The sequence below is a fragment of the Numida meleagris genome, chromosome 4, assembly GCF_002078875.1.
Source record: "Numida meleagris isolate 19003 breed g44 Domestic line chromosome 4, NumMel1.0, whole genome shotgun sequence".
NCBI lineage: Eukaryota > Metazoa > Chordata > Aves > Galliformes > Numididae > Numida > Numida meleagris.
This window is the reverse complement of record NC_034412.1, coordinates 9,312,436-9,336,197: the sequence shown is the minus strand read 5'-3', so window position 1 is coordinate 9,336,197 and position 23,762 is coordinate 9,312,436. Positions and strand designations below refer to the sequence as shown.

General features: G+C 51.5%; 3 protein-coding genes across 12 annotated transcripts in view; 2 read left to right on the top strand and 1 right to left on the bottom strand.

Moving 5' to 3' along the window:
- On the top strand, window positions 1,221-17,919 carry PCYT1A (phosphate cytidylyltransferase 1, choline, alpha). Of its 2 annotated transcripts, XM_021393907.1 has the most exons (9): window positions 1,221-1,508; window positions 5,895-6,035; window positions 8,246-8,345; window positions 10,405-10,521; window positions 12,193-12,344; window positions 13,115-13,193; window positions 13,906-14,048; window positions 14,712-14,900; window positions 15,478-17,919. In XM_021393907.1, exons 2-9 carry the CDS (start codon window positions 5,919-5,921, stop codon window positions 15,682-15,684), a joined length of 1,104 nt encoding a protein of 367 aa, XP_021249582.1. In that variant the 5' UTR covers window positions 1,221-1,508; window positions 5,895-5,918; the 3' UTR covers window positions 15,685-17,919. The 2 variants fall into 2 exon arrangements, with proteins under 2 accessions (XP_021249582.1, XP_021249583.1); XM_021393908.1 differs by lacking the exons at window positions 1,221-1,508; window positions 5,895-6,035 and having other exon boundaries at window positions 10,300-10,521.
- The window catches only part of SLC51A (solute carrier family 51 alpha subunit), a 15,862-nt gene continuing 11,410 nt past the window's right edge, over window positions 19,311-23,762 (bottom strand). For 2 of the 5 annotated variants that reach the window (XM_021393913.1, XM_021393912.1), the window contains exons 2-9: window positions 21,154-21,248; window positions 20,820-20,974; window positions 20,660-20,733; window positions 20,426-20,584; window positions 20,219-20,330; window positions 19,997-20,143; window positions 19,743-19,848; window positions 19,311-19,619 (exon numbers count right to left, since the gene is read on the bottom strand). In XM_021393913.1, coding sequence (XP_021249588.1) covers window positions 19,483-19,619; window positions 19,743-19,848; window positions 19,997-20,143; window positions 20,219-20,330; window positions 20,426-20,584; window positions 20,660-20,733; window positions 20,820-20,974; window positions 21,154-21,226 — 963 coding nt within the window. In that variant the 5' untranslated portion in view covers window positions 21,227-21,248 and the 3' untranslated portion in view covers window positions 19,311-19,482. The other 3 variants (XM_021393910.1, XM_021393914.1, XM_021393911.1) reach the window with 3 other exon arrangements.
- Window positions 22,326-23,762, top strand: part of LOC110397528 — a 2,860-nt gene continuing 1,423 nt past the window's right edge. The window contains exons 1-5 of one of the 5 annotated variants that reach the window (XM_021393917.1): window positions 22,326-22,479; window positions 22,628-22,749; window positions 22,836-22,954; window positions 23,158-23,348; window positions 23,513-23,708. In XM_021393917.1, the coding sequence (XP_021249592.1) occupies window positions 22,415-22,479; window positions 22,628-22,749; window positions 22,836-22,954; window positions 23,158-23,348; window positions 23,513-23,708 (693 nt within the window). In that variant the 5' untranslated portion in view covers window positions 22,326-22,414. Of the gene's footprint in view, window positions 22,480-22,627; window positions 22,750-22,835; window positions 22,955-23,145; window positions 23,349-23,512; window positions 23,709-23,762 lie in introns of all 5 variants that reach the window. The other 4 variants (XM_021393919.1, XM_021393916.1, XM_021393920.1 and 1 more) reach the window with 4 other exon arrangements.

Genomic DNA, 23,762 nt, shown 5'->3' with positions numbered 1-23,762 from the left:
TAGGTTGATGATTCCAGCTACATGTCACGTGAAATGATATTAATTGATAGGAAGGTATTTAGGACACTGGGTCAGGCCTGCACACCTCACTAAATGTCAAAACTCCTCCCAGCTGCAACTCCTCATTGGCTCAGTGCAATCAGGCACCTGTGCCACATGGAACAATCATTTGCTGGTTGCCCTGCTCAGTAGATATTGCAGTGCTTTCTCAACCTTGGCCTCTCTGGAACTGTGTCAGGATACGAGGGTGGATGTTTGGAGGGTGAATTTGTTAGGACTCCAGCTTTGGCAGGAGCAGTAGGGAAGGCTGATGGATATCAGAAAAGGGCTGCTAAGTTTGCGTGTCCTCCCCAAAAGTCAGAGGAGCAGGCTGGTTCTTGGGGGAGTGGGTGCTGCCAAAATGCATCTTAAATGCGCTTTGGAAGGCAAGTTGAGTTGCACAGTGCCTGTTCTCTGTGCAGGCTGACAGAGGAAAAGCAGAGCTGAAGAATTTCTGCTGCTGTATGTGGGGCTTTTTCAGGGCTGAAGTTGAGCAAGAGGAATCCTGAATCCCACCCTCAGCTATTGCTGGAGGAGATCACACTGTCAATGCAGCTCATAGCAGTCAAGGCGGAAATTATGATGCACCTTCTAAGACTCACTCTTCTGTCTACAATCCTGGAGTTAGTGTGGCTGTGTTTCTCTAATAGTTTTGTTTGAAAACAGCTTCATTTAATTACTCTCTGATGGGGGAGCAGGAGGTGGCTGCCCTGATTGTTTTGTCACTAATTGTGGTTGTCACACGTTAAAGGAGGATGCAGTGGCACTATTCAGTGTGAGCATGTGAAGCTGGGAGTGTGCAACGAAACAACCTACTAGAAAAAAATCCACCAAGAGATTAGATGTACCTTCTGCCTCTTGACTTTTTTATCAAGTTACAGTGACAAATCCTGATGTTTCACCATGTGCTTGCTCTGTGTAGGAAGGCTTTTAACAGCTGCTTCACAAAGGGGTTATGCAAAGGTATAAATCTGTGATGATTCAGCTCCAGTGACCCCGCGTGGTTGTGGGTGCGCTCCTTGCAGAAGGGCCGAGCGATGCAGCCACGTCTTCTGCCCACACGGCTGAAGAGCTGCGCCCAGGGCCTGGCCAGGTGCGTTTCCTCCTCTGCCCGGCTAGCTCTGCGTTTGTGGTGTTGCTCAGCAACTTCCTCTGTTCATTTGCAGCACGCAGAAGGGCAGCGGGGCAGAGCTGCGGGCTGCGGCAGCCGCTGGGCGCGCCGGGACCCGCGAATCCGATTCTAGAGGCCACGTTCCGCCCAGCGGCGTGAAAAACCCAGGGCACTCCCGCCCCTCGGCGCCGAGCGGGCGTTCCAGGCCGGAACGGAGATCGCGGGATCGGTTTCCCGGGCCGGCCCGGTCCCTTCCTGCGCTCCGTCCCCACGCACGGCTCCGCCCGGCGCCCCGTTGGCGTTGGCGGGAGCGGGGCGGGGCAGCGGCGGGAGCGGCGGCGGCTGCGGGCCGGGACAGGTGCGTGCGGCCGGGGAGCGGGGGGCGAGGGGTGAGGGGACGTGCTTGGCCAGCCCAGGCAGGGCTCGGGGTCGGGGGATGTCCCTTGGGCGGTGCGCTGGGGCGGCGCCGGCTGCGATCGTTCTGAAAGGCTGTAGTAGAGCCGCGGAGCGTCACTCGTGGCTGAGGACCTGCTTAGGGCGGTGTGTGACCCCCCACGTGCGGTCTCTGCGGGCCGTGCAAGAACAAAAGTGGGGCGGAATGACCGTTCGTCCCCGTGCCTCGCGGGCCCCGAGCGAGCACCCGGTGCTCTCTGCAAGAGCCCTGCTGCCCCGCCACCCGCAGCAGCCGCTGCCCTGCGCCAGGCACCCAGCCCACAGGGCTGCGAGCTTGTACAAGAGGTCCTGGCAGCATCCTTCGAGTGATTGCAGGTCGCGGGGCCCTGCGTGGGTCGGAGATGCGATATCCCGCGTAGCAGGGCTCCAAGTGTGGGTGCCGTTGTAGCAGGTTGTGGCCGAGCTGGAATCGCTCTCACGCGTTCATGTGGTTATTAACGTATTGCAAGATAGCTGTGCTGGCTTAACCGGAGTGGCTGGAGCAGCCTGCGTCTTAAGTGCCAGACCCCGAGTAAGCTTTATAAGGGCTTGAGGGGTTCTGCCTGCAGGCAGAGCAGCTGAGCTGGGAGCAGTGACACGCTCCTCTGGTTTCGTGCCCTCAATGTGGGGAGTCGAGCAGGGCTGGCGTGGAGATTGGGCAAGGCTGTTAAACACAGGCTGGGGAGGGAGCCTGATCTCTCCCAGTAATTATGTGTGGGTTAACCCTCATCTTGTAAACAGGCTTTCATCAGTTTCTAGGGGTGTCCTGCCTACCACAGATCTCTGCAGAGATGCATAGCAGTGAGATTGATCATAAACTGGTGGCTCTGTTTTGTGGAACAGAATGCATAGTCTGTTCTCCCTGTGACTGAGGGACACAGGGTAGTTCAGTCACTTCGCAGCCTGGCAGGGAATTATCTGAAGTGACAGGGCTTCTTCCTTTTCCCTGAGGCTCTCACTTTGTGCCTTCCGTGTGTCAGCTGGCAGAGTGCAAAGTTTGGTAGTACTCGTCTGCAGATGAGTCAGCAGAAGAGAAATAGCTCGCTTCTGCAGAGCGGAGCGATCTTGTAGGCAGAGCAGCACATGACAGCTGCATCTGACTCTGAGTTCAGAGGGACGATAGGGCAGCACAAAGGCGGGCAGTGCAGCTGGGGAGCGTGGCAGCACGGGGGAAACTTGTGATCCCAGTGCCAGCCTTGTGCCGGCTTGGACTTCTGTTGGCAAAGGCAGCAGCTGATGGCTGGGGTGTTTGCTGAGCTGTTGCGGTCACCTCTCATTTTGTACAGGTTTCAGGTTTAAGGAGCAGGTTTTATTTTGCCTTGTCGTGTGGCCCCAAATGTGTTATCAAGTGGTGTGGAGGCTGTGATTTGCCCTGTGGGTCTGCCCTAACAGGGCGCTTCTTAACTTTGCTCCTGGACTGCAGTTTCTCCCATTGAGCAGAGCTCAGTCGTGCAGGAGCGTGATCCATCAGACCCATAGAACAATGTTAATGTTTTACAGCAGGGCTTTTCCCTTTGGCTATGCCAGTTCTTTATCTTGCAGTTTTTCAAAAGGAGCCTTCAGCGCTGCCTTCTCTTCCTCGCTTCCCCATCTGCTGCAAATGTAATTAATTTTAGAACAGTCCGTGTTGTACATATTTGGGGAAGCAAAGATATGTGTTCAGCTCGGCTACAGATGCTGGATCTCATTGTTAGAAAGTCATTGTTTATGAACTGTTTTAGTCATTTGGATCCAAAAAAAAAAAGACCTAAGATTAGCCACTTTATCATGTTAAGGTATGTTGGTTTTTTTTTTCTTTTCCAAAACAATTTGTTCCCAGCTTTTAATAAGGCGGCTTTGGTGCCGGGAGGAGTTCCTGGAAACGGACTAGCCACAGGGTAGATGTTTTAAAGCTCTGAAGAGTGGTAAAATTACTTTTTAATTTCTGCATTAGTTTGAGTAATTAACAAAGCTGCGTCACGCAGGAGGTGCCCAGCCAAGCTCTGGACACTGCAGAGGCTCCGTCACAAGGTCTCGGCTGTAACATTGGCACAGAGAGCGCTTGTCCACCATCCACGAGGCTTCAGCCGTGGTGTGTCAGGCAGTCACATTTAAGATTTTTGACTACGTACACCGTGAGAAGTGGAAAAGTGAATGGAGGTGGAGGAGAGAGTGGTGAGGCGCTGGCATTGCTGCCTGGAGAGCTGCAGGTGCCCCAGCCCTGCAGGTGCTCAAGGCCAGGTTGGATGGGCCCTGGGCAGCCTGAGCTGATGGGGGGCAGCCATCCCGTGGCAGGGGTGGGGCTGGGTGGGCTTTAAGGTCCCTTCCAGCATAAACCATATGAATGTTCATTTGAACTGGGCAATTTCTGGTAGAACTGTGATGGTAAAGTAAACATCTGATGCAGAGTATGCTTGCAAGATGGCAACTTGCAAAACCCAAGGAATACTTATATCACACCCTGTGTTTTCACAGAGGCAGGGTGGAAGCTGCTGCACTTATGGCACAGATCTTGCCCCAGAGTTAAATGTTTGCTTAAGTGTCTGAAGACTTAGGGCTGTGAACATTTTGAGCATGAGGTTGCATTTGCTCATTCCCATATGTTTACCTGTTGTTAGGAAATAAGATTAATTACTAGAATAGGGGAAATGCAGCAAACTTAACTCACAGACATTATGGGTGAGCACTGGATGGCTCATGCAGCTGTGAAGTGTCCCCGTGTCCTTCCTCTGCTCCCTTTGGAAGATGATTCAGCTTTTCCAGCTGCCATCTACAGGTACTTCTGTCTTCTCCCCAGTATTTTTTGGCTCCCGACTCACCTAAAGATTCTCTTTTCCTGTCTTAGTGCATTTTGTTAGGTCTAGTAGCAGTTTGGAGCACATAGCCCCAAACCAGTTCAGCTACGTTTGACCCTAACGCTGTTCACAAGGTATCATCTTGGTGATGCTCAGTGGGAAAAGCTGTGTGCTTGCATGCTATTAAAGAGCATTTAATTCCTTTGGAACATTCCTTAACACAGAGTCATCTGCACTTGAGTAAGCCCAATCACTCAATCTGTTTCTTAACAGCTCTCTTTCACCTGGCCCAGCTTGCTGGCTGCTGGAGGACAGAGCTTCACCCAGTGGCCAGCACTGATGACAGCCTCAGGTCATCTGAAGCACCAGCACAGAGGGTGCTCAGAGGGTCTCTGCTGGTTCTCCTACCTTGCATTGCCCCACCTAGCATGTTCCAGATGGGTGGGGAGAAGCTTTGAGTTCCACACAGCCCTTGTGATAAGGGTGTAAAGGCATGCATGTAGCCATCATTCCTGGCTGGAGGGCTCATGCTGCTCTCAGGGAAAGCAGATCCAAAGTGCTGTTTGCTGCAGTGGGAGCTGCGCGCTTCAAGTGAGCAGGAGAGGTAATAGTTGCTGCACTTTACTAATAAACTTTGCAAATGGAGCAGCTGTGTCTAATTCCTGCAGCAGCTGAAAAGGGAATGTTTGCTGTCATGCGTTTTTACAAACCCGTTGCTTTGCTTCAGCTGTTCTTCATAATGCTCCTGGGCCCTTTTGGGAAGGCAGCAGTGTACAGTGACCCCAGTGCAAAAGCCAGGATAGCTAACTTGCAGATAGCTGTCACGATTTCTGTCCCAAACAGGTGTTCTTTCTGTCTGTTCATCACAACTATTGCTGGTTGCAGCCTGGTACACAAAGTGCCAGGAGTAAGTGTGCCCTAACATGACAGGCAGCTGCTTGGCCACAGCTGAGTCACCACTGCAGGAGGAGGCAGAGGAAGTGTGGTGGTGAGGTGAACTGGCCTCACTGGGGAGCTGCAGCTAGGTCTTACACGAGCACAAAGCAAACAGCTAGCCATATTTGAGGTATAGCCAAAGGTTGCACCACTTCTCTCCTCCTCTGCCCCCCTCTCCTTCAGCTTAATGTTTGCATCCACTATCAAAATGAGAGCAGGGGGAGGACTGAATGTGCACTGGACATGCCTTAATCCTTAGGTTGCCTTTCAGATGCTAAAATAGCACAATTAGCCTGTACTAATGGTTTACAACTCGCATTGCAACTCTTGTGTTTCTCTCAGGCAGCTGAGTGGTGCATGCTTCTCTCTGCAGAGCAGCTCCGTGTTGCATTAAGTGATTCGGTATTCGCACCAGGCACTGTTTGTCAAGTCTTGGCAGCTGATGCCAAATAGAACTGGCTAAGCCCCTTGTTAGGTGACTGTGTCTTTGCGCTGACCTTCTGTATGCTCTGCCTGCTGTTGACTGATTTTGCTTTGGAAGAGCTGAGAAATACATCTTTTTTTTTTTTTTTTTTTTTTTCCTTTTTTTGCTTCTGTTGCAGCTTGTACTGGACGTGCTTGGCAAGATGGAGCCGCCAACCTCCTCCAGGCTGAATTCCCGAAAGAGAAGAAAAGATGGATCTGGCCCCAACGGGGCAACGGAGCTGGATGGAATCCCTCCAAAAATGTCCCGGCGCTCACTCGTAAGTAAGCAGCCAGGAGCTGTAAGTGCTTGGGAGGTTGGGCACTGAGATCAGAACAACAGGGAGACAAATGTGATGGGGTTTCTGTGGACACAGAAAACAAGGGGGAGGAAAGAAGCAAATGACAGGAACTATCCTTGCAAAGCCAGTTACAAATCTTCCTTTGCTCGTACTAATGACATACAACATGGGCTTAAATTAGATCTGAAGCAAACGTTGCTAAGCTGCTTTTGTGGTCCGCCCAGCTTGTTTGTAGTCACATAATCTGTCCCCAAACAAACATGCATATAGGTATCCACATGCTACGAGCAGAAGCACTCACTTGGTGTAGGTGGGTTTTTTCACTGACCCAGGAGGGAGAAATATTCCGAAAAGGCACAGAAGCAGCTCCTGCGCCTAGCAGAAAGCAGTCCTTGTCAAGCAGGGGACCTGTGGGTGGGCTTAGAGTTTAATACCTGCAGAAGCAGCCTGTCTGAAACTGGGAAGATGACTCTTCTTTATTTTCCTAGTATGACAAGAGACTCTTCCACAGGGAGTCTGTCCCAGCTAATGTCAGCGTGACGAGCTGACTTGATATCATCCTTGCTGTGATACTGTGATGATGAGCTTTGTACAGCTCTTTTCTGCTCCTCTTCCAGAGCTCTCTTTTGTGTTGTGTGCTCTGGTTGTTCTTTCTGTATCTCGGTGAGAAGCAGCTTCCATCCTGCTTCGTCATTCTGGGAGTCATAGTCCTTGGTGAAATACAGTGATGTGTTATAGCTTTCCTCTTTGATAATAATGTTTTGCTTTTCAATGAGCACTTCAGTCCTGTCCCAGAACATTTGATGGATAGTAAGTGTTGGGAATGGAGGCTTGAGCTATTGCGTGACTCTCATCAAAACGCATCCTGTCCCTCTTAAAGACCCCACATCTTTTGATGAGGAAAGAGAAGTGTATGGCTTATTCCATGGGAATCATCCGCACTTCAGTTTGAGGTCTGTCCTGTGTTAGAAATAAAGCATCTGTATGTGAATGTCAGAAGACAAGTAATATCTAGACTGCTGCAGTGTACACATCAAGTTGTGTCCTGACCCTTGCAGGTGCTGTGGAGGAAGGGCAAGGTTGGCAGGAACTTCTGAGGGTGTTTCTGTGTGATCCTCTGATAACTGTGGTCGTTTTCTTAATCCTCTTATTCCTGGGTTCATATCACACTGCTCACCACCAAAGTGCAGAGTCTGGTTTTATTCACAAGTCCCAGTTTTAACGGCAGTGAGGAAAGGAGAGGCCTTACCTAGCAGTAAGGACCCATCAGAGGGGGTGGTGTGTGAAATGTGGGGACCTCAGTAAATGCTGATGTTAATGGAGATTTCAGCATCATCAGTTTGCTTGAATGTAGTGGTCAGCAGTTGCTTTCCTGTGCACTTCACTTGGAGCACTGTAACAAGGAATGACATTAAGAATACCAGCAGCGGTCTCTCTGGTTGCAGTGGTGCTGGGCACTGTGGCAGGATGTTGCAGTGGGTAGGGATCCAGAGAGGAAATTGCTGATTAGCTTTTTGCAGCTTGAAGTATTGTTGTACTGGCCTGCAAGCTTGTTTCCTAGTCTTCTGGTTCAGGAAGGAGAAACCTATTGCTGCCTCACACCTTCCTGCTAGAAGGAAGTTGAGTTGTTTGTTCCATTATGGGAAAATCAGATGTTTTGTGCCCATTCAGAAACCAGAAATGGTACCTGGACTTCAGCTGAAGTCAAGCTAGTGGATTAGAGAGGTTTTCCTTTAGCATTAAGATATATTCTGCCACAGATCGAGGTCAGTCTCTTGTTATGTACGGCTCAGAAATGAGCAATGGTACGCAGGTTCCATAGGGATTTGTTCTGCTGTTGATATTGCTCTTCTGCTCTTTCATATACTCAAATTGAGGAGCTGTTACCATTTGTGCATCACAGCACAAGCTCTCAAACACACAAGCACAGCAAAGTGATGGTCTTGCCTGGATGAGCAGAGCTGTGAGGGTGAGGTTTGTTGAAGTTCTCTTTTCCCCTGCCCCCAAATTGAGGCTCATCACCTTGCAGGGCTGTTTGAAGGTTTAACACTAATTAGTCTTTCAGTGCATGTGCTCAAGTCGTGCAGAGACACAGTGAGTCTCTCAGTGACGAGGGCACTGCAATTGCATTGCCGCTGCCTTGCTGTGCATTCACCATTGCATTCTCACTTCTGACATTCTCTGTCTAGGGACTGAGGGAGCCAGCTCCGTTTTCAGATGAAGTAGAAATCGATTACAGCAAACCATACATCAGAGTGACGTATGAAGAAGCGATGAGAGGGACCCCTTGTGAGTAAGAACCAGGCTTTAAGGGGAATGTATAAATGTTGAATGTGGGATGGGGGGATATGATTGCAGCCAAATGCTTTGTTAATGCTTTGGTGATTAATAGCTGTTCCTGTGTGTAGCTGGGCCTGCCAGTCCAACTGAAATGGGAGCCTGAACTGTGAGGAGCTATACCTCCACCAATAAGTCTATTTGAAATAAATAAATGTTGTTATTTTGGCTCTTCCTGTGCCACTGACAGCTAAAGCTTGCTGTCAGACCTGAATAGTTTTTGATCCTACTTAGACTGAGGCAACTTAAAGTTAGGCACTTGAAAAGTCATCTCTTTTGAACTGGACACGTAAAATCAACATACACCTTTGTCCAGAGCATCCCATTCTAGTCTGCAGTGTCATTAAACAAAACAGGCCAGCCCCACAGCAGGACCATGTCTTTTTATTCTCTAAAACAAACCGGGAGGAACTGTTCTCTTTGCAAGCCCAAAGGGGAAGCAGAGACAGGACTGTCTCTTCCCAGGGAATGTTTGCCCTCTCTTGCCAAACAGTGTGTGCAGACAGTGCTCTCTTACTTTGCCTCTCTATTATGGAGACCCTGAGATAATAAAAATGCTGCACTTCTAATTATCAGATTGCTACTGATGCTGAAAGAAAAGCCAGCTCAGGCTGAGGTCTGACACTGATTTCCTGCAGGAGTTTTTGTAAATGCGGTGCATTGCACACTCTATTAGTTTCCCAGCTGAAAGTCTCAAGAGCCTGTACAAAGGTGTCTGATTTGATGGCTATCCTGCCTGCTGAGGCTAAAATACACTGCATGCCTCCTTGTTGCTGTTTCTGCCTGTTCTCAGAGGCTGCAGCTACTGCAGACAGAGAAGAAAAGGAACAGATGTCCCAGCCAATTTCCAGAATATAATTGCACTTTAACAAAGCCAGGCCAGGGTCAGCCCTCTTCTGACATACAGAAAGCTCTTGCAGTTTTAGGTCTCCAAATCCTTGGCCCTCCAGAGCCGCCCGGCACCTTCAGACAGCGCCAAATTTGCTGACAAATGACTGCAAGAGGCTGTCCTCAAACTGACTCCTCTGCTTGGCTTGAACTTATTATTCCTCCATTTGCGTCAAGTCTTTGTCTTGCTGCCTCCTGTGCTCTGTCACTAGGCACAGACAGGGCCCTTCCCAGACCCATGAGGTTTCGGCTCTTCTGTGGGTCTTCTCTCTGCCCCTTCTTCGCTGTGGCTTTGACTTGACTCTGTTCACACCAATCTGAGTCTGTCTGATTTGAGCCAGAGGGCAGCAGGCCATTCCCAAGTGTCAGATACCAAGAATGTCAGATACCTTTCTGTTAGCAGCAACAAGAGCTGGAGCCATGTATGGTTCCAGGGCACCAGAAGTTGGGAGTCTCCTGCTGTTACGTGGCAGTACTGGTCTATCTCGACTTACCTTTGTGCTGACCTCAGGGAGGAGCTACAATTTACTCTGGGAGAGATGGCCTGATGGCCTTTTTTCTTCCTTATTAACATCTGTATTAAGTTGATAGTGCCAGCCGGTAAGCAGGGTTGTATCTGCTCTTCTTTGAGTAGTCCAAAAGTGTTTTCAGATACAACCATGCACTTTGTGGGATAGTGGGGAGCTGATGATGCTGGTGGGGATTTGGAACAATCTGGTCCCTTCACCAGACATTGTAGCTGTGGTAGTGGGCTGCAGAGAGAAGGATGCTGAGAAGGTCTTCAGATGCCATCCTGGCTGGCAAGGGAAATCAGGCACCTGAAAAACATTTTGGCCCTTTGGTAGCTCCTTGCTGTGCAAAAAGTTAATGTTACATTTAGATTTCTGTATGGGGCAAATGTTCAGGGTTTGCTTTCCCCTTGATCTCCCTCCACCTTGTTTCAGTGGATATGTGGTAGGTTTTGAGTATGTCTTAGAACATGGTTATATTTCAGCTGTGTGGTTTTTTTTTCCTCCAGTTTTCTGCAACTCTCTGTGAGTTTCAGAAGCTCACACAGGCATGAGCAGCAGCTGCTTCTCCAGGAAGGCACCCTCATCAATGTCTGTCTGTTTCTTTGACACAGTGGATCGCCCTGTCAGAGTTTATGCCGATGGAATATTTGACTTGTTTCACTCTGGACATGCCCGGGCCTTGATGCAAGCGAAGAACCTCTTCCCAAACACATACCTCATTGTGGGAGGTAAGGAGTGATCCTGTTGACTTTGTAGGACCGTGATTAACCTCCGCTGTTGTGCGTACAGATGACACAATGGGGTTTTTGTCTTTACAGCCTTCCTGGCTGTCACTGCAACCAGCTGTCCTAAATCACTCTCTGTTGTTGAAGTCTTACTGCACTATGTTGACAGCCAGATATATCTACAGAAAGAAATCCTGTACCAAAAGGAAAAGGTTCCTCAGCAGCCTATTCTAATTTGGCTCCTCTAGTTTGTCACAGACTCCTGACTGCCTGAGGAGATCTAGCCAAGTATATCAGCCAGGTCTCCTTGAAGAATAGGACAGGAAGGAAGAAACTCTGGCTGCTGCAGTCGCTGCCATCTGTCTGTGCAGTGCCTCTGTGCCTGTACTTTTACCCATCTTCCTGACGTGTGCTACTACAGACACGTCATGCTGTGCACGTTGTCTGTCAGGACGTGACCTCTGGTCAGGCTGCATAACGATGTTAAGGTTGCAGGAGCTGGGAGTACTTTTAACTAGTTTTCTCAACTGCCATCAACTTTCTGAAGCAAAATGAAATTCTAGTCTTATGATAGGCTGTTAATAATGTCTTCATGTGATTTGTTTCCCTGTCACAGATTCACTTGCTGCTGAGAGCTTTTTTACAGTTGTACTTCTGAATGTTTTATGTGTGCTCAAGTAGTGTCTGGAAAGGGAAAGGAGGGGGAGGGCTGCTACAGTTAATGAAACTTTCCAAATGCTCTGAGCTTAAAAATCTCGCAGGTAGAAGGAGACAAGCTGGATACATAAATGTTGTACATCATACAGGAAAATAACTTGAGGGAACGCTATTAACGTGTTAGTGCAGCAGGGCTTGTAATCATGCCCTCTGCCTCTGGGAGACTGGTGAAGGAGGGGAGGAGAATGAACTGCTCCCCTTGCACTGGGAACTGGCCACAGCCCAAGTGAACATTAGCTCCAAGCTGGGAGCAGTTTCACCCACTCTTTATCATCTGTTTGTCTGGAACATAAATACATCCAATACCCTGAGACTGCTAATGCCTTGTTTACTTTTGAGTCTGATAACCACATAAAGCTACTTCCTTTTCAATGCCTTATGTGCAGATTATGAAGAGTTGTTCATTTGCTTTTCCGTAGAACTTAATTAAATGAACTTAATTTTCTGTGAACTCTCTTTTATTAGTTTTCCAGGAGCCAAACTGTGGTATGCTGTTTATGAAATCAGATGCCTAGGGATTTTTTTTTCTTTTTAGTGGGCTCCAGTTTCCAGATCTGGGACATCCATAGGTTAATAAGGAGGTTTCTGTCAGGTAGAGCCCCATGTGCCGTTTCTTACAGGAGAGTTGTCTTCTGTATTGCCTGGTGGTCTTAGTTAGCGTTAGAGCCTGTAGACCTTGAGGGTTTGGGGTGTAGGTCCCCAGCTTGTGCAGAAATCCCCCAAAGAAATGGCCAGTTCCCTTTGTTCAGCCTGCCCAGAATTGCCCGAGGGTTTAGTGTTCTGTCACCACTCCCTGTTCCTAGTGCTCCGGGGCTAGAAGAGTTAGATTTGAAGTCCCAGCCTCTCTGACAACATCTGGAATTGCCTGGCTTAGCAGAGGTGTATGCGGGGTCCTTTTGCTGTGAAGTACTGGGGTAAGTACCTCGGCCTCACTCTTCTCTTTGCCTCTTTCTTCAGTCTGCAGTGATGAGCTAACCCATAACTTCAAGGGCTTCACGGTGATGAATGAAAATGAGCGGTATGATGCTGTGCAGCACTGTCGCTATGTTGATGAAGTGGTGAGAAATGCACCATGGACGCTCACCCCTGAATTTCTCGCAGAGCATAGGGTAATATATGGGATCTAACCTGCTTTGAGTTTTGATTAGCTGCTATTTACAGCAAGAATTCATCCACAGAGGTGACCTCTGAGCAACCCGTTTCTGTTGAAGATCCTTAAATATAGACTGAGTTGGGTTATGGGAGCTATCTGGGGCTTCTTGCATGGAAGCATGTGCTGAGCTGGCAGATAGTGACACTGCAAAGGAGTCTGAGAGGGCAAAAGGGTTCCACGTTCCAGGAGAAGTTGATGCTGGTCACGGAACTATGTGAAACAGGCAACAGGGAGAGCGTAACGTGGGGTGGGAATGATTTCTGGAGGCTGCCTGGTCCACGTGCTCTCAACGGGACCACGTTAGATCTATATCAGTTTCCCCGCAGCAGGTGACCAGGAAAGCTGTATTGTGAGTCTTATCAGCAGGTAAGGTAAAGTGAAAGGAATCTGACATCTGTTGAACTGCTTTGGGAAGTGAGGAAGAGTCTGGGAAGTATGCTCAGTTTTCCCTTGTGGATGTTAAAAAGCTATTTACGGAGCTTAAAGCAGCTGTGTCCTTAGTCCCAGCCCTTCCTCTTTGTGTGCTAATAGGTTTTGGTAGGCAATCACTAGTGAGAATATGGGACTGCTCTGCGCTGGTTTTTCAAGAGGAAAGTGTCTTGCTGTTCTCTGTCACACCCCTGAGTGGAGGTATTGAGCAAAAAGTTACCATCCTGTGACACAAAGCAGCAGACCTGCAAGCACAAGGTAAAATGCTGACTCTTACATGACTTTCTTTATTTTCAGATCGACTTTGTTGCACACGATGACATCCCCTATTCTTCTGCTGGCAGTGATGATGTTTATAAGCATATAAAAGAAGCAGGTGAGTCTGGGTCAGATTCTCAGGGATTCCTGTTGAAGCTCTGCTGGAGTTTCTCCTGTGTGGCAAGGTTACACTGGGGAAGTGGCTGTGGAGTAAGGTCTGTCTAGGAGGCTCTGAGGGCAGAAAGAAGTCTGGTTTTGGACATTAGCTCATGAGACCAAGACTGTTCCACATCCCAGATTCTTACGTACAGTCTTGTTACTGTGACTAACAATCTCTTTTTGGAAAAAAAAGTTATGACTTGGCTTACAGATTCTCACAAATGGAGAACCTTACAAGTTCACAGAGCAGATCCTCCAGCTGATTGCTGTAAAACTCAACGGGGGTGCAGCTGATTTTAAGCTATCAAAGCCCAGCCATCAGAGCTTAAGTTTCCACTCACGAACTTGCAGTACTCCTTATTCTATCCTTAACTATTCCAAAAGCAGTTGATTGCATTCAGTAGTTTTGAAACCTGATGAAGTAAAGAGCTGGAGCTTTTTAATTAAGAGTTATTTGTATTTCAGTAAGAAATGTTTTTGACATGCTTGAGTCATTCCTAGTTCCTTCTCATAGTCCCAGAATAGGAGGAGTGTGATATTGTACATTCAAGGGCAAAGACGTGGTGTGAGGACAGGTAAAAGTGTGCTCATGGCAGGGGAGGTGGTTTGCTAATAGAGATGGCAGCATGTGTCTTGCTGCAGTTGTCATGAGTCCTGTTCTCCACCTTTAGGCATGTTTGCACCAACACAGAGGACTGAGGGGATCTCAACATCGGATATCATCACCCGGATCGTGCGGGACTACGATGTTTATGCCAGGCGGAACCTGCAACGGGGCTACACAGCGAAAGAGCTCAACGTCAGCTTCATAAACGTGAGTTGAAGCGTGTCTCTCTGCAACTTCTTGTTCAGCAAAGCTGTGGGTGTCCCTGGAGCTGCAGGAGTAACAGTGCTTGGGTAGGGAGGAAGGACACGCTCTGTTCCTGTACTGAGTGGCTCGTAGCACAGAGGCAGAATGCACCACAGGAGGCTTTTCTGATGTTGGAAGTAAAGTAGTAAACATTCTTCTTATCACTCTGACACTATGCTTTTTTAAGTACAATCAAGTCAAAATAAAACAGGAAAGGTAATGGCTGCTTGGCCTCAATTTGGCATGTAACTCTGCCTCTGTTTAAGAACACACGGTAAAAAGTATTGGGATGTCATGATACACAAAAAGACCTCCAGCAGGTCACTCAAATCTAATCAGTATATTTTATAAATATTTACCTCTTCCATGCACTGTGCTTAAATAGCCCTTATCTCTGGGTTTAGTTGTGCTTTGTAGAGTGTGCCAGTGAGTGCCACAAAGCATCTCACAGCCCCACCGCATGCCTGCCATTTAATCTAGGAAAGAAGCGTCATTGAAGTGAAGGAGAAGTGTCAAAAACTGATGGGGATGCTGAGTCTTAAGCAACAGTTGAGTGTAATAGCAGAACAGAGGCGCTCGCCACTCAGATCTGGTGAGCTGTATTCTGACCCACCGCTTACTCAACAGGAGAAGAAATATCACCTGCAGGAGCGTGTGGATAAGGTGAAAAAAAGGGTGAAGGACGTAGAGGAGAAGTCAAAGGAATTTGTCCAGAAAGTGGAGGAGAAGAGTATTGATCTCATTCAGAAGTGGGAAGAGAAGTCTCGAGAATTCATCGGCAATTTCCTGGAGATGTTTGGCCCAGAAGGCGCGTTGGTAAGGAGCTGCTCTGGGAAAAGGAGGAAGGGGCTTTGGGAGAGTTTAGCAGTCAGTACGGGGCCCCTGGAGCCCACCCTCTGCAGAACAAAGCCTCTGGTTTGTTGCAGTGCTGGCTGTGTTGCCGCTCTCCAGACAAGCTGTCCCAGGCTTGGGCAGTGCATGTGCTGAGATCCCCCACCACTGCCAGCTGAATAAAGCCAGTTATGGCTGTAGCATGAAAGGTCCCTGTTTCCCAAAAGCTGGTTTGTGAACCCTGGTTTGCGTCCTGCAAGCTGAGGAGCATCCAAGAGTTTGGCAGTCACTTCATCACTGGGATGGAATGGGTCTGAAGCAATGGGTTTTTGCCAGGCTCTTCTGTGGTGCTGGCTGAATGTCACACGCACTTCATGCTGGAGATGCTTGGAAGTGGTGAAACTGAATGCAATGTCCAAAGGCTAGAATTATGCTTGGGTGTCTTCTGTTCTTACATTGCATGAAGCATTGAAGAGACACAAAACGCTGCACAAGCTGTGAGTACTGTCCTTTTCCATCTCTGTTTGAGCCATGCTAACTGCCTTCCCGTTTCCATCACCAGAAACACATGCTGAAGGAGGGCAAGGGCCGGATGCTGCAGGCCATCAGCCCGAAGCAGAGTCCCAGCAGTAGCCCCACGCATGACCGCTCCCCATCTCCCTCTTTCCGCTGGCCCTTTTCAACCAAGACTCCTCCTTCCTCGCCAGCCAACCGCTCCAGGAACGAGTCTGCAGTCACCTATGACATCAGTGAAGATGAAGAGGATTAAGCTGCCAGCCAGGATTTGCTGCGAACTGCTAATCACCGAATCCTAAGTCCGGACCCACTGGGGAACTGTAAATGATCAAGAGAGCCATAGGAACAGGGCTGACGGTGAGCGTAGGGCCTTGGAGGCACCCACTGCTCTTAGCAAGGGCTGCTGCCTGGAAGCACATTCAAACCTCCTCTCCCTTTCTCCCTAAATTCCCTTTTTATTGTTTACGTTCTAGTGTTTTCCAGGGGGAAGATGGTTTTTATATTTTAAGAAACTAGTCTTTTAAAACACAAAGAATAGCACTAAAATGTGGCTCTTTATTTTGGTTTCTTTTCCCTTCTTAAACTCTCCAGGTGAGATGGAGAGCGATAAGACCGGTCTGTCCGTTCTTTCCTTCAGCTCTTCAGTCTTATACCTCCCATCCCCAGGCAGTATCCATGCCACTGCCAAATGAAAGACCCCTCAATTCCTCAACCAGCACACAGGAAGCAGCTGTGCATAGAGGCTGCTAGGAAATAGAGACCTCTCTGCTGCAGTGGAGCAGATAGGCGCCCATCTGGCAGGCTCTGCAGTGCTCTCACGCCTCTTAGCTGAGCAGTGAGAGTGTGCTGAGGAGGGGGCAACTGGCTTAGAGTGCATGAGTTACACCCTGGAAGAAGTTGCAGCTCCACAATTGCACACCCTGTAAGAGTGCAGCATTTGCAGCTCCAAACCTGCTCAGAGGGCTGCAGGGGAAGGGCCTTTCCAACCAATCTTAACAGGACTGCTAAATCTTGACTTAAAATTGAGCCCTCAGTTGCTGTTGGAGAGAAGAGAATGAATCTTTGCTTCAGGGCGCATACTGTCTGTGCGTTTCCTACGGTGTGAGACAGCCCAGGTAGGAAACGAATGTGTGTACTCCTCTGGGAAGCTCCTTGTCCCAGTCTCTGCCGTGTAGTGAGTTTTTCTGTCTGTCCAAACAGCCCTTCAACACTGTGCTCTGTGCGTGTTTGTGTTTCAGTCGCTGCGCTCTAAGGGCTGGAGCAGTCCTTTACACTGGTGCCGTGAAGTTGCTGCTGTAAGGACACAGCGTGACCTCGTACAGCCAACTTGCTGTCTGTGCGGGTGTGTGCAGCTGGACAGATGAAGGGCACGTTTTACCCCAGTGGAGGGCCACAGGGCCACGTGACAGTTACCTGCCTTGCACAAATCTGTGCCCATTAACTCCACTCCTTGAGGCAGCCCAGAGAGCATCAGAGAGCGCAGCAGCTTTTCCAGGTTTTAAACGTGTAATCTGCTCATTTGAAATCGTGGTCCTAGTCCTGCCTGCCGCTGTGTGTGTAGTGAGCATTGAGCTGCATGGCCACCAGCTCTGCGTCCCCATGCACTGAGCTGCTCCAGCCAGTGCTGCCAGGGAGTGGGCCACTGCCTCCCGCTTGCTTATCTGTTCAGGTTTGCCTGTGGCATCCAAAGTCTCTGGGTGGAGCTGCTGGGCTGAGTAGCCCATGTGCTCCTGCAGTGCTGGGAGCTCTTCCAAGCGGGACGTGGGGTTTAGGGAGTAGCGGTTGCAAGGAGATGAATCCAAGTGCTGTCACAAGCTCTGGGCCGAGCAGCGCTGCCAGGGATGCTCTGGGAAGGAGCAGGCTGCTGCTTGTCAGCTTTTACCTTGCTGATCTCCTGTCACTGCCCAGAGGGCTTGACAGAGACTCATGGAAAAGAAATCTCTTTGCTCTGTGCTTCTGTTGAGGCTAGAACCTGTGGGAGAGAACGTTCAGGGGATTCCTGATCTGCCACTCAGTCCTCCAGCAGGGATGTGTACAGCTCTGGGAGCATGGCTGGCTGCTGTTGATTATAAGCTGCACAGAGCAAGTAACAGTCACTCGGTACAAGCCGGTTTTTACTCACCTGGTTTATGAGTGATAAAGCACTTCATTTATATCACCCATGTTCTTTCTTCCCTACCTTTCCCACCTCCCCTTCTTCGCCCTTCCCTCACTCTGGGTGTTATGTTGCTTTCCCCAGCTGGGCCAGGCTGTGTCAGAGCCTCACTACTGTTCCAAACACAAGTTATGCTGGGATAGCAATGGTGTTTTGGATGGTGGCTTGTCTCGTAGAGACTCTACGTATTCCTTGGTGTCTGCACAACCTGGGGTGCCTGGTAAGAATCCAAACATGATTTTACATGTAGCTTGGAATAACAGAGCTGTATCTTGTAACCAGTAATCCCTGCTTCCTCCTTGCACTTAAATTAAAATGGACACTCGAATCCCACACTAGTGTTCTTTTATTTATTTATTGGCTTTTTAGTTTGGTTTGTTTGTTTCCTCCTGGATTGCTGGCCCCGCTCCCAGTGCTGTCTTATCACAAGTATGGCAGAGCTTGGTCTTTAGACAAAAGACATGAGCTGAGTTCTGCAGGAGCATCTTGTCTCTCACAGATAGATGTGGTGCTGCTGCTTCAGGGCTGCCCTGCGTACCCCTCACCCGTCCCACACTCTTCAAAAGAGAAGCATCTGGAAGAAAGCTGAGCATGAGTTAAGAGACAGAGTGACAAAATAAACCTTCTCTAGCACGCATGGGAGAACGTCCAGTCCTATGTGGAATTTAATACTGCTCAATCTAGCTGCATCGCCTTCTGTGAGATGGTCCTGTCTGAGAGGGACTGCACTAGGATCCAGCTCTCGTAACCTGAGGCGGGTGCTGGAGCAGCAAATAGGCTGGCAACAGTGAGAACAGACCCCGCATCTTCCCCTTTTGCCCGTGGGAAAGCTGTGTTCCCAAGGGCTCCCCGTTGTAAGAGTTGGGTTTCCTGCCTGCGGTGGGTAAGGAGCTGTCCAACAAGGTGACCCAGTCCCACACTTTGCTCCTTGCCTGTGTTCTGTGTGTGCCAAAACCCATGAGCTTTCAGGGCCCTAGCCCTTGTGTTGGTGCCTACGAGGCTGTGTTGGTGGTGGTCGTCTGTTGCTAGGAGTGTGTCAAGCTCGACAATCTGAGAACTTATCACCAAAGTCTTAGCTGGCAGTTTCACTTTGAGCTCAACCACCCACAGAAAGTTTGAGTCACTTCCCCCTGCCCCTTGCACAGAACTTTTCCCTGAAATGAATAAGCCCAAATGGGGAGCTCCGGCTCTCCCACTCCTCCCTTCCCCAGTGTGTTGTGCTAGGCAGAGCTTGTGTGATGGAAGGTGAGGAGAGGGGCCCTGGGAGAGCACAGATGTGTGGGTCACGGGAAGCTTTGGGGGTGCCCCGTCACAAGCTCTGCTCTTAGCACCCACAATCTTAGATCTGCCAGTCTCTGATCATGCTGCATCAATTGGTTATGCTGTCCCCTCCAGACTCAGCAGCCTCAGGCTGGCTCTTGCCAGTTAGTCTCCACTGTGCTGGTTTCTCTGTATGGCCTTATGTGCACAACTCTGTGTCTTAACTTGTGCTGGAGTTGGTTTTTTGGCATTTATGATTAGCCAAATAAAGGTGAAATCATTTTACTCACTGTGTGCCACATCCCTTCTATTGTTCTAGCACAGGTGTGTTCTCCTCATCTGCCATGTTAGCCATGCTTTGAGGGAGAGGAGGTTTGGGGGATCTTCCACCCCACGACATGAAATCATGTCTCCTGCCCAGCAAGGACAGGAGGGGACCCAATCCTGGCCACCAACACAACACATGTACAAAGTTATCTTTATTCAGTGCCAGCCAGGAGCACCCCAGGCTGGAGGGCTGCTTACAGATCCCAAAACGTCCGTTCTCCTTCTGCTGCCTTTGTTCCCAGCAGGTTCCAAGGGCTGGGCTGGGCTGGCAGCACCCTGGGCTTGTTCTGCCCTTGCACCCTGCTCTGCTCACGCCTTGGTGTTGCTGCTGGTGGCTGTGATGCTGACGGGTTGGTAGCCTGGTTTGTCATCTTGCTTGCGGTAATACATCCTTGCCACCACCGCCAGGATGAAGGTCTGTGGGATTAACAGCTGTATGTTCATCTCTGAAAGCAGGAAGCAGAGAGAGATTACTTGAAGGCGCTTTCACCAACCACGTCCGCTCCTCGCTGTGTGCTGGAGGTGCTGAGCCGGGAGCCAGCAGCCCTCTCCCCAAGCTCCCAACTCACGCTGTGACCTGGCCTTGGAGGAGAAGGGCGGCGAGCAGGCGATGTTGCCGTTGTTGGCCAGGATGCTGAAGATGGCGGGCTGCAGTGCCGTCAGCACGAGGAGAACCTGCAACCAACAACACTGCCAGTGACAGGGACCCACAAGCAGCCACTGCTCCCAGCAACTGGGCCTGGCTCTCCCCCTTGTCCTACCGCCTCGCTCTGGCCTTGAAGAGCTCCTCATGCTCCGGGTGCTCAGTAAGATGCTGGCTTACCTGGAAGCAAGTGAACTTGGCCTGGATGTTCTGCTCCGTCAGATGCAGTCGCGCCTGCCGGAAGAGGATACCCAGCGCCCACAGCCCAAAGAGGGTGGAGGCTCCGACGACGGTGTTGATCCAGAGTGCCACGCTCTCAGCCGAGATCTGTGGGGAGGAACAGCAGCTGGCGGGGCTGCCCTGTCACACGTGCCCCCGCCTGTCCCCCACCGCGGCACTCACGTCAGCAGGGTTGTAGTTCCCATCAGTGTACAGGACCAGCCCCAGGAAGACAGCGGCTGCCCTCAGGAAGGCGTACTGGAAGACCCCCAGCATCAGCAGCCAAAACTTTCTCCTGGTGCAGGGAGAGATTGGTCACGTTCCCCTGCTCAGGGCTCATTTCACCCTGGCATTCTGTGGGGTGACAGCCCTGCCCCATCTCTTTCTCACCTGCTCATGGTGATGCGGGGCAGGCAGGGGCAGCAGCAGCAGCAGGGCCCTGTGCTCATCACCATGGGCACATCCTTCAGGGTGCTGAGTACGGCCTCCTTCCCCCCGAAGCCCTCCACCATAACCATCATCATGACATAGAAGCAGATGGCGAAGTACCTGGGGAGGAGGAGGAGGAAGAGGAAGGTGGCGGAAGCAGCCAGCCCCCACTACCCTGGCTCAGGCCATACTCACATCGTGGTGGCCATCTCCACCACCATCATGGAGCGCGGGATCCACAGCCCGAAGCAGCTGAACACAGCCACAACCTGTGGGGAAACATGGGCTGGGCACAGTGCTGTCCCCATCCCCATGGGGGTTTGGACCCCCTGTGCAGTCCCCAGGGTCAGCTTACCGTGGGGGCCGAGCTGCTCCAGCAGAGAGTCTTCATCTTGATGGGGCAGCTGGTCTTGCGGGTGATGTAGTACGCTTCTTCCACATAGATGGCGACTGACACCAGCGTCAGGATGGTAGCCAGGCCCGTGATGGAGAGTTGGACCATGTCCAGATCTGCCAGGGAGGGGCAAGAACCTGATTCTATTGAGTCCTGTCATGTTCCCTCCTGCCTGGGGTGGGGGGCTGAGACCCAAACAGCAGCCTTCTGCCTCCTCCCTCCATCCCTCATCCCCATCCTGCTCCCACAGGGGGCAAGAGGAGGGTCACCCCGCGTTGCCCGCTCCCCTGCTTACGCTGCAGCAGCTGCCAGGATGTGGGTGGCAGGGAGAAGCACGCAGCCGGCACGCTGAAGTTCACCATCAACATCTTCACCAGTGGCTGAGGGAACCTGTGGAGAAGGGGAATGCTGCTGAGAGCAAGCAGGAACACACAGACACTCAGCCCCAAAGAGCCCCCTCGCATCACCCCTCTCTCTGCATAACCCAAAATCCCGCTCCAAAAAGGAGCTGCAAAGCAACCCAGCAGCATGGGGACCCGGTGCCCACCTGGGGTCATCTACCAGCTCCATGGTGGGATCCATCCCGTCTGGCTCTGTCCTGGCAGTGGCGGGGCTGCTCGGCACTGACTGCCTTGGTTTCCCTGTGCTGTCCCCACGCGGGGTCAGAGTCCCGAGGGCAGGGACCGCAGGGAGGCTTTGGCGTCTCGTTCAAGTTTAACCAGCTCTGGGTGCTCATTGGTGAGGCCCTGGTGTTGGCCCAGCCCCGCAAAGGGCCTTGGCCACACGGTTATCGACCTGGGGGGAGTGTCTGTGACATATGCCATCATGCTTGCATGTCCCCAGAGCTTGGCATGCAGGGCTCTGCCTGCCCACCCTGCTGGGCATCCCATGGATGGGCTTGAGTGGGCACCCCATGGTGCCTGGTTGCCCTGGTCCCCATGTGTCCTCCCACTGGGGGACTGGAGGAGTGGGGTAATACCTGGTGTCACCCTGCCTGCCACCCTGGTGTCACTCTGCCCGCGAGGCCATGGGAAGCCTGGCCGATGGCTGAGCATCTGCCTGTCCTCCCTTGCACTCGTGTGGTTCTGTGGGCACATGGGAGCAGGTGAGGAGTTTGCAAGGACCCAGCTCCCAGCAGTTAGTTGGGCACCACAGCACTAGAGGGCAGGGCTGGCACTGCTCAGCCCCAGCCCCAGGGGAAAAGCTCTGGCTTGGGAAGGGGGCACTCCAAGCTGGGAACTGGGGTGTTCAATGTGTGCCTGCCTTAAATGGACCGCAGTATTCCCCTGGGCAGTGGGCATGCTCGCACTTCTGGTGCACTCCCAGCACCCCAAGGAAAATGAGCTCTGGAATGCAGTAGGCTCCTGCAGAGTTCAGGGTGGCACTCACACCCCAAAAGGGTCCCCAGCACTCTGGGAACAGGAAGCTGCAGTTGCCATGGGGTGCAGCGGGGATGCAGTAGTTGCCATAGGAGTGGAACACGGATTGTTGTGCCACAGCTGCCAGGGAAGGGGATCCAGACCGGGCTGTGAGGCCTTGCAGCTGCCCAGCTCACCATGGAGCTCTTTGATTCCTTTCCATTCAGCACCTTCCTGGTCCTGCACCTGCTGGTCTCATACCCGTAAGCCAGCGCACAGTAGCACCCGTGGCAACGGGGGGTGACAGAGCCACCTTTTCATACCAGCATCTCAGAGATGTTGGAGCTGAGCATCAGCTCTGTGCTCACCCTGCTCCCTGACTGCAGCTCCATGCCCTGTTCCATCCCACAGGTACAGCTGGCTGGCCCTGCACAGCCTGCCTCTGGGCCCCTTCTTCAGCACCATCCTCCTCATCCAGGCCGTCATCAGCCTGCTGGTATTCAGATTCTCCAATTTGGAGTTCCTCCAGCCAGGTGGGACACCTGGATACAGGGGGATGGGGCAGCAGGAAATGGCCCCGGGTCTGGAAGGAGCAGGGTCCCCATTGTGTCACCTGCAGGAAGAACCCAGAGGGAGGTGCTGGAGCAGAGCGGCACAGCGAGGCGGCAGCGCTGCCACAGGTGCCACCATTCCTGCTGGCATCACATCCTCCGCCTCTGCTGTGACAGCTGCAGAAGGGTAAGGGACAAAGCACTGCACACCTCCAGCACATTGCAGCCCCGCTGGCCACATCCCACACCCCTCTCCCTACACTCTACACCCTTCGTATGCACACCCAAGTGCTCAGTGCTGCACAGAGGGGGCAGCGAGACCCTGGGTGCTCCTGGTCCCAGTGGGCTGCCCCCGCTGCCAGCACCCCTCTATCGCAGCACCTCTGCCAGCATCGCCAGGCACCAGGGCAATGCATCAGGCCCCAGCATCGCCCACAGCATCGTCCCACCATCTCCTACTATGGCTGCATCCACCTCCTGTTGACGGTCGCCACATCCCAATCCGTGGCGGTGCAGCTGTCCTGCATCCTCCTCCCGCTGCTCTGCCCCCTGCAGCCCATCACCCTGCAGAAGATTGACGTGTATCCTTGGTGCCGAGAGGCAGAGTCCTGCCCCGACGTGCACACACATGCCGTGCATCCTGCGGAGCCGTGTGAGCTGCGCGTGCTGGAGCCTGTTCCCTTTGCTGTGCATATCCCTGGTGCACAGTGTGCTCGTGGCTGTTTGTCCCTGACGTGCTCTGCAGCATCGCGGTCACCGTCTTCACTATCCTCTACCTGAACCCCATCATGCTCTGGGCCCTCTGGGGCACCCGAGCACAGCATGCACCGAGGCAACAGGTATGGCACCAGGGCACCGAGCACAGAGCAGCAGACAGCAACGTGATGCACCGATGCTCCACACGGCTCAATCCCACTGTGCAGGCACTTGAGCGCAAGGAGGTACCCACACTGCCCACATCACCCCTCTCCATCCCCTCTCAGTGACACCACCTG

Bases quoted from the DNA above. Each gene is read 5' to 3' on its own strand.
- PCYT1A (XM_021393907.1), top strand. From the start codon at position 5,919: ATGGAGCCGCCAACCTCCTCCAGGCTGAATTCCCGAAAGAGAAGAAAA. The intron at 10,522-12,192 runs GTAAGGAGTGAT...CTCTTTCTTCAG, and splicing joins CACATACCTCATTGTGGGAG to TCTGCAGTGATGAGCTAACC. The intron at 13,194-13,905 runs GTGAGTCTGGGT...CTCCACCTTTAG, and splicing joins TAAGCATATAAAAGAAGCAG to GCATGTTTGCACCAACACAG.